Here is a 9,439-nt window from a genome sequence, read left to right on the forward strand (position 1 = left end):
AAATTAGTAGTTGCAATTGCTCTATATCTATTAGGGTGAGAGATTTGAGTATAAAATAAGTGAATACAAATTACTGATACAATTTGGCCATTTATGTAGCCTCCAAATTAATTTCATTGTTAATTACGTACGTTTAATTCATGTGAATAATCTATGATTAATTAAGCTCTAAATTCCCAAGAAATATTGGAGACAATAGTAAATTGAGACGTGCACACACACACACATATATATTGCATAAATATTGGCGTCGAAAATCAATAACAGAACATTACTAACGGGATCGATCGAGATTAAAGGAGGGAACGATGAAGTTAGTCACATTTAAAGACAATACGTGGGATTTCACATCCTAATTTTTTTTTTTTTTTTTTGAAAGGAAGAGGAGGTTCAAAAAGGAACGTCATTTCTGTATTCACTATCAAATAGAACAAAGTTTATCCTGAATGATAGTTTTCACTATCTCCTCAGGTACACTTTCTATCCAGACACTCTCATCATTTACATTCAAAGAATATCTCGCTAAACTGTGTGCTGCATTATTACATTCTCTGTATGTATGTTGTACTACCCAATTGGGTCTGTTCTTCAAAATTTCTCTAATATCTTCAATTATCTGTCCATTCCATTCCCAATTCTCCTCCCTTCCATTCACTGCTTTGACAATACCAAAGGCATCCCCTTCAAACACTACATTTACAAAGTTCAACTCTGCACATAGTTTTAAAGCTCTCCAAAGTGCCTGCATCTCTGCTGTATCTGGTTTAGACACCCATTTCCTCGAGCCACATAGTGAAGCTAGGACCTCACCCTCCTCATCCCTGATTATTACTCCCATTCCCATCTTCCCTTCCTTTTCTTTTAATGCCGCATCCCAATTAGCTTTCACTGAATTAGGTGCAGGTTTCTGCCATCTGCACACGTTCCTCCCCACTGCACTACTTCTACTGCTTTGCCCTTTACCTTTTGCTACTTGTGCCAGTTGAAACTCTACTAGACTATCAACAGCCTGCTTGAAGAGGACTTTAGGATCAGTAAAAGCATTCTAAAAAATAAACTGATTTCTTTTCAACCAAATCTTTCTCATTACAGTTGCCACCAACTCCAACTGCTCCTGTGACAAGTTCTCCACCATTTTTGCCTAGACTACAAAGAGGTCCCTTTCACTGCATCCCCATTTCTGTACAGGGCTCTCTATCTCATTCCACACATCAGAAGCACTCACACAATTCCAAATAGCATGACCAATAGACTCCTCTTCAGATTCCCATATAGGACAGCTTGAATTCACAATTATCCTTCTCTTCAGAAGATTTTTCCTGGTAGGTAGACTATCAGTAAGAGCCTTCCACATAAACATTTTGACAACGCCTGGTATCTTTAACTGCCACAGCACTTTCCACCCTTCTTCTTTCCTTTTTGAGACATCCCCTTTAAGCTCCTTTTTCCAGTTCATCCCCAGGTAATATGCACTCCTTAAACTATAGATACCATTTTTTGTATGAGCCCAAATCAACTTATCTTGCCTGCCTGTGTGACTCAATGGGACTTTACACACCAAATTTGCATCCTCAACACTCAGAGTGTTTCTCACCACTTCCTCATTCCACTCTCCACCCTCCTCCACCATTAATTCCCTCACTTTAGCATCTACATGAAGCCCTTTAACAGGGGATTGAATACTGAATGAAGAAGGTCTCAGGACCCACTTATCTCTCCAGATCCTTATATTAAGCCCATTTCCAACTCTCCATACCAGACCCTTTCTCAATAAACTCAATGAACCCCACAAGCTCCTCCATATAAGTGAGGGTCTCTGGCCTAGATTAGCTTTAAGCATATCAACATATCTGAAATACTTCTCTTTGAGCACCACTGATGCCATGGTCTGAGGGAGTGTCGACACCCTCCAACATTGTTTAGCTAGCAGGGCATTATTAAAGCTGTCAAATTCCTTAAAGCCCAATCCCCCTTCCTTTTTTGATCTACCCATCTTACTCCAACTGCACCACTGTATCTTCTTGTCATTTTGTTTAAAGCCCCACCAGAATCTCGCCATTAAAGCAGCCATTTCCTTGCAAATCCTCTTTGGCAGTTTAAACACATTCATATGATAATTTGGAATTGATTGAGCAACTGCTTTCAACAATATTTCCTTCTCTGCTGGAGACAAAAACTTATTCTTCCAGTTATACACACTCTCCCATACTCTATCCTTTATTATTCTAAAAGTATTATATTTAGACCTCCCTACCATAGCAAGTAAGCCCAAATATTTCTCACAGTCAGATTGTACTCTAGCTCCCAACTCCTGCACTATTCTGTTTTTGATAGCTTGATGCACATTCTGACTGAAAAACAAAGTGGTTTTTTGTTTATTCAGACCCTGAGCTGATGCCCCTTCATACTTCTCAAGGATACTACAAATTTTCCTCCATTCAGTCCAATTAGCCCTCCCAAAAATAATGCAATCGTCAGCAAAAAGGATGGAAAATTTTGGTACCACCCCTTACAACACTGACCCCCTTTAATTCCTTTAGCTGGACTACCTCATTGATCATTGAACTCAAACCCTCAGCACACAGCAGAAATAAGGAAGGGGACAAAGGATCCCCTTATCTTAATCCCCTAGTTGGAATGATAGTATCCCCCGTATGGCCATTAATCATAATTGCATAAGATACTGTCGTTATAGAATCCATAATCAACTTCACCCACCTCTCTCCAAAGCCCAACCTCTCCATAACAGATTTTAAAAAAACCCACTCCACCCTATCATAGGCTTTAGAAATATCTAACTTCATGGCCAAACTACCCACTCTACCCTTCTGCCTAGTTTTCATAGTGTGCAAAACTTCATAGGCAGCTATTATATTGTCAGTTATAAGCCTTCCAAGAATGAAAGCACTTTGACACTTAGAAACAACCTCATCAAGCACCCCTTTCAATCTATTGGCCAAAGTTTTTGCAATGATCTTGTACATCACATTGCATAAACTTATTGGCCTATAGTCATTGACAGATCTAGGCTCTTTTATTTTAGGGATCAAGGCCACATAAGTATGGTTGAGGAGATGTAGCTTACCATCACCATTGAGAACTGTAAGGGCTGCCTCACACACATCATCTCCTATAATATTCCAAGATTGTTGAAAGAAGCTAGCCCCAAAGCCATCTGGTCCTGGGGACTTCAGTGGCCCTATCATTTTCAAAGCTATCTCAACTTCTGCTCTGGTGAACTCCTTCTGCAGCTTCTCATTCATGGAGTATGAAACTCTTCGGTCCATTGCCCTCAAACAGCTATCAATCTCCTCTCTTCTTGGCTCAGCAGTTTTATAGACCCCAGAATAATGCCTTTCAAAAGCTTTCTTAATATCTCCCTGAACATTCAATAAGCTGTCCCGAGAGTCCACTATTGACCTTATTTGATTCCTACTCCTTCTTTGATTGGCACAAGCATGAAAGTATTTCGTGTTTTTGTCCATTAGCCTATACCAATCCTTCTTAGCCCTTTGTTTCCACTTTGTGTCTTCCTGTTCCAGCAAGATTCCCACTTCTTTCTTTTTTCTCTTCAGCTTCTCATAATTCTGCAGTCCCTCTTCTTCATTCAACTCTTTTATTTCCTTTGTAAGCTGAGCTATATTCCTCAGCCTATTTCTATCTTTCCCTTTATACCATTTAACCAATCCCCCACTACATCTTTTTAATAGTTGCTGGACTCTTATCACAGGATCAGTATGCTTTTGACTTCTATCCCAGACTAGCTTCACCACATCTCCAAACCCCTCCTCTTTGAGCCAGCTAGCCTCAAATTTAAAAGAGAATCCTCTTCTAGACTTCTTTGCACTCGATTCCTTCATAGACACCAGCAATGGTGCATGGTTAGAAGTTCTAGCTGGTAACCCTTCCACCCTTACCTCCCCGAACACTTCCCTCCATCTATTATTCACCACACACCTATCCAGCCTATCCTCAGTAAAGGAGTTACTCCAAGTAAATGGGTAACCACAGAAACTTGCATCAAACAAGCCATTATTCACTAAGACCTCACAAAATCTACCCATTTGTGCTTCAGCTCTCTGTCTACCACCTCTTTTCTCCTCTTGGCTTGTTATCTCGTTAAAATCCCCCACTACACACCATGGTAACTGGCCCTTTGGATTCAAACTAGTTAACAAATCCCATGACAAGTGTCTTTTCCCTGTTTCAGGATATCCATAGAACCTTATAAAATATCACTCCTCCTTTGTATCTTCATACCTAATCCGTGCATTGACATGCCACTGAGAATAATTCAAAACTTCCACTTCATTTTCTTTTTTCCAAAACAAAGCTAAGCCTCTTGTCCTCCCCTCTGGATCCACCACCAAACAACCTTCCATTTTCAACCTGTTTTTTAAACCTTCTACCCTACTCCCTTTCACCTTAACTTCAATAACGAACACCAACTTGGGCTGCTTTTCCTCCACCATGAGGCAAAGGTCCTGAACTGTTCAAGGGTTCCCAAGCCCTTGACAGTTCCAACTGAGGAGATTCATAATGTTTGGCGGGGCTGCCCAGCAGCCACCGCCACTACCTCTTTTCCAATGATCTCCCCTCCCTCTTCCTTTCTAACCTTTTTCCCAACCTCCATTCCTTCACCATCCCCCTCTTTTCCTTCCTTGTTCCCCTCCAATTCCTCAATGGACCACTTCAATCCCAAAACTGGCTGGATGTTACCCTGCCTATCAGTTATCTCGCTTGCCCTCCTCTTCCAACTACTTTTTTTTTTTATTTATTTATTTTTTCCCTACCTTCTTCCACAATCACCTCCCCTCTCAACCTCACCCCTGCTACATCTACGTCCAATTCCAAAGGACACAGAGCTACATAATTCACTACTGCATTAGCACAAACACATGGTCTGCCCCCCTTTCCTACAGGATTTCCAAACTCAAATGATCCAGTAATTTGTCCCTTACCTCTACCACTACACTCTCCATACTTTTCCCTCATCCATTCCCATCTCACTCTTTCCCACTCCCGAGCTCCCCTCTCAACCCACAGATGAACTCCGGTCTTCAAAAGAATCTCCAACCCCCTCCTCCTTACTTTGGTCTCCTTTCCTTACATGTTTCTTCCGAAATACGGCAGTTGCTCTAAGCCATGGTCCATATGGTTTATCCAGCACATCCACCTCTGTGCATTCCCCTTTCCCGTGGACCATTTTACCACAATTAAAACAAATTCTTGGTAATTTCTCGTACTGAAATGGAATCCAGCACTTCTTCCCATCTATCTACATTGTTCTCCCTCGAGCCACAGGTTTCTTCACTTCACATTCAACCTTGACTCGCAACATTTTCCCCCAAGCCAGTCCATCTTCCTGTACATCTACTACAGAGACCTTCCCAACTGTATTCCCAATCTGCACTCCCATTTCCTCATTCATAGATCCCAGTGGCAGGTTGTGCATCTGGATCCAAAAGAATTCATGTTCAAAATCCATTTTACTCACTTGAATACTCCCATCAAAATCCTTCAGCACAAAAACAAAGTTATCGAATAGCCATGGACAGTCTTCCATAACCTTCCTCTTATCACTAGTTTTAACGTAAGTAATCACATAACAGTTCACTCCAATCTCTTTGACCTCTAATGGCTTCCCTACCTTCCATATTTTCTCCATTGTAGTCCTCACTACCTCCCTTACAATCCGCCTCTCAGACCAGATTCTACCAACAATACTCTGTACTTTTTTGTCCTTCCCCCATTTCTTCTCCCCCTTACTCACCACGATCCGACAGATTTCCTCCTCAGAAAGTTTCATACGCGCCCATCTCTACTCCATACCTCCACTCTATCCACCACCGTGAATAGATACTTTCACCCTCCTCCGTTGTAACAGAAAGTACTTCATTCGCTACTCCTCAAAACGCTTTCGAGAGAAAAACGGTTGAGAGCAGAATACCAGTTATATTAATAGAGTGTGTAAAAGTAACTACATCCTAATTAAAACTATATTTAGTATTATTCAAAACTTAATTCTTGATGATCTTGCTATATATATATATATATATTTAGAGTATATAATGCTAAATATAGTTGTTGTGTATGCAAGCGTCGTGCAATTCTTTTAGAAAAAATAAATAAAGTTGTGTCTTTTATTAAAAAAATCAAATTTTTTCATATGTATCCTATATTTATTCATTTTTTTCAAAAAGATTATGTAGTGCTTCTACACTTTACGACTACAAAGATCATTTATATATTGTACTTTTGTGTAGGATTGGGAACTGAACCGATTTCTTTATACATCATTATTTAAGCTGGCGCTTTTAATAGGAAAAAAACAAAAGATTATACAAATTTTCACCAAATTAGTGACATCATTAGCAAGGAAATCCAAGCTTAATTAAGGCCCAAATGTCTTAGCGTTTGATTTTGTTCTTAATTAATTAATTATATTTCTATGTTGACTAGCTACTTAATTATATATTCAGAACTTTTCTTCCCCATGGTGAAATCATCAATGGATTTTAGGTAATTATCAAATAAATAAATATGGTTTTAAGTCATATAATATGCCCCAATTCAAAGGCGTTGAAGTATACGGCCACTACACTACTACTAATAATGTTAATTTACCCGATCCTACCATATTTGAAGATCTTGCATTAATGTTACAAAATGTAATTTTTAAGGAGAATTTGTGTGGTGCTGAAGCCACTGATGATGAAGTTTAGTGGCCTTTTGTTCCCACTAATACATCATTTTAGTGGCTTAATTCAAGGGTAATTTCTTAGTTCTAGAACTTGATGTGACTACATTTCTTGAAATTCTACCCATAAACAGAGCTCAAAGCTCAAAACTCAACTCTCATAATCATATAGTCCATTGCTGGAAACTTCAAACAATGATGCTATACAGAACAGGATTTCAAAGTCCACCATTGAACTTAATAAGGAAGCGACAATGTATACAATTATACATTGACAGATATGTTCTACATGATGTCGGGAGACAAACCCTTGAGAAGAACTTGAGCTTCAAACCAGCTTGCAATGTGGCCTAAGAGTTTATATATATACCATCATGCAGTGTAATCGATATTCATGCATGATATCTAGGATATACTGACGACCGGATGGTAAATTTTTCTCTTTTGGCAGCATCAATCACCTATCAATATTCAATGACTTAGTACTATATCTATATATAATACCAAAATAATCTAATCTAGCCTCTATATCGCTCCTTTCAAAACTCAATTACAAGCTAGGTGTCAACTGAATTGATCCTATAAATTAGCTACACCTTATCGTATCTCATGTATGGTGGTACCTGGCTTTGATACCAAATGATACAAACACTTGTGTAAAACTTACTTTTGAAGATCAGGTGGGTGTCCAAGAGACAATATATACATGCATGGTTTACCTAGCACATAAACTGTGTGGTATACTTGAATCTTAACAAGTAGACAATTTTATGGAGAAGTTAGAGCCATAAATTCTAGCAATCTACTCTGTATGTAGATAGTTTGTTCTAGTTTGTATCCGTTAAATTTTAAGAATATGTTGTGGTTTTACATGATATTAGAGTAGAACTTCTGAGTTCGAACTCTAACTCTACATTTTACTCAATTAATTAAATATTCGACTTATTAGACTCATTCATTAAAAAAAAGTTTAGCTCATATATAAAAAGTGTGTTAAAAATATGATATAAATAATTAAATTTATATCTTCTTTTACCTTAAATTTTTTAAATAAAGCAATTTCATAAATATCTAGCAAATTTGAAATAGAGGACTCAAATAAAAAGTTGGCTTGATCGTCAATATTCGAAGAGATGTCAACCGACGTTGCATTCAGAAGCTGATAAAAAGTCACACCGTGTTGACTTGCATGTTCAATCTTTATCCTTTATTGACTGAACAGTCTGAACTCATGAAACCAAAAAAAAGATATATTTTTTTTTAACACACGTTGCAGACATGAAGGCGAGATCATTTGTTTTTGCCTACCCAGAGGCACTAGCCCCTTTCTTTGACCCCCCTTCACTTTAATTACATACTAATTCCATATACTGCCAAATACATATAAGAATTGCTCTGAAAATGAAATATATATATATATAAATGATATTTGTCGTGGTTGTATAAGCGACGTGCAGTCATTTTGAAAAAATGAATTAATATGAGACCCACATGGAAAAAAAAACTAACTTTTTAATCATGAACTTCACTCTTTTTTAAAACAATTGTGCAGCATTTACAATTCCACGACTATATATAGTATTGCTCATATATATATATATATATATATATATATCAAAGGTTTGACCCAAATAAGATTAGAAAATATATATTTACAAGTATAATCATCCATTTCTTCAACTTATGTTTGGCAAGATTTACATAGATTACTCTACAATATTAATTAATGTTATTCATATGAATTTTCAGTTTGTATAATATATATATATATATATATGAGTCTCATACGTTATATTAATCTCTTTTCGAGTTTGTCCATCCGATACTTCAGACAAATTATTAGAGATGATCTCTATAATTTTACAAAAAAAATTATCATTTGTGACGAATTATATGCAACGAGAATCAACTAGTCAAACATAAGTAATTAGTTTAATTTTCACAATAAATAACTGACAACATGAATTGAGCAGTTTTCTTGTAGAATTTGAATGCATGAGTATAGATTATATGGAAATACTGTCTAAATTTTTTGTCCAAATTAGATATTCTAACTTAGAAATCTAGATAAATAAAACATTAAAGATTTATATAGAGTTCATACTGCCCGAAAGCTCACACGAACAATATAAATGTAGGAGAATCCTACATCTATCTCTCCTCATGCTTCGGATAGAAAATTTATACACACTCCTGGATAATGGATGCTTAATACAAGAATACTATATATGAAAGCTAAAAAATGTACAGTTTCATCTATTTAAAATAAGGGAGACACAAACTCATATCATATAATTATTATAATTTTTTTAAATTTTAACATAAAATATAATAAATAATTTAATTTCTTTTAAATTTTAAAATAATAATATTTTATTTAATTTCTTAACTTCCATCTGAACTCAATTTTACTCAACCCCACGTACAAAAGCAGCCCAAAGTGACCATGTACTGCTAGCTGTTTTATGACCAGTTGAACTCAACTTGCATGCAAGGTTCATGAACTGGAACCATTACCCTTGCTCTTCCCAGCCAGATCCGCACGTTTTATTTGACGGCCATCCAGCCAATAAAATTGCGACATACCCTGACCCACATATATGAAGAGAGAGAGAGAGAGATTTCCTGGAAATTGTGGTACTCTTTGGACTATTTCGTATCGGCACGCTTTAAGCGACCGGCGCCGGCGTGCTTTTGTCTTTTTGTGTGCGTGTGTATATATAGCCCTTAGTGGCCTCA

The 9,439-nt window shown here is 37.2% G+C and overlaps 1 protein-coding gene across 1 annotated transcript; it reads right to left on the reverse strand.

The window, feature by feature from the left end:
• Nucleotides 1-421: 421 nt before the first annotated feature.
• LOC122306539 lies at nt 422-1,135 on the reverse strand. The gene is made up of 2 exons (XM_043118965.1): nt 1,091-1,135; nt 422-1,009 (listed from the first exon to the last, which is right to left on the reverse strand). Exons 1-2 carry the CDS (start codon nt 1,133-1,135, stop codon nt 422-424), a joined length of 633 nt encoding a protein of 210 aa, XP_042974899.1.
• Between the last annotated feature and the right edge of the window lie 8,304 nt (nt 1,136-9,439).

The sequence above is a fragment of the Carya illinoinensis genome, chromosome 4 (genome assembly GCF_018687715.1).
Source record: "Carya illinoinensis cultivar Pawnee chromosome 4, C.illinoinensisPawnee_v1, whole genome shotgun sequence".
Lineage (NCBI taxonomy): Eukaryota > Viridiplantae > Streptophyta > Magnoliopsida > Fagales > Juglandaceae > Carya > Carya illinoinensis.

What these genes read in the sequence shown, in the direction of transcription:
- LOC122306539 (XM_043118965.1), bottom strand. Translation starts at nt 1,135, where the DNA reads ATGGTGGAGAACTTGTCACAGGAGCAGTTGGAGTTGGTGGCAACT. An exon ending in AGTTGGAGTTGGTGGCAACT is followed by an intron (nt 1,010 to 1,090) that starts GTAATGAGAAAG and finishes CTCTTCAAGCAG; the next exon opens with GCTGTTGATAGTCTAGTAGA.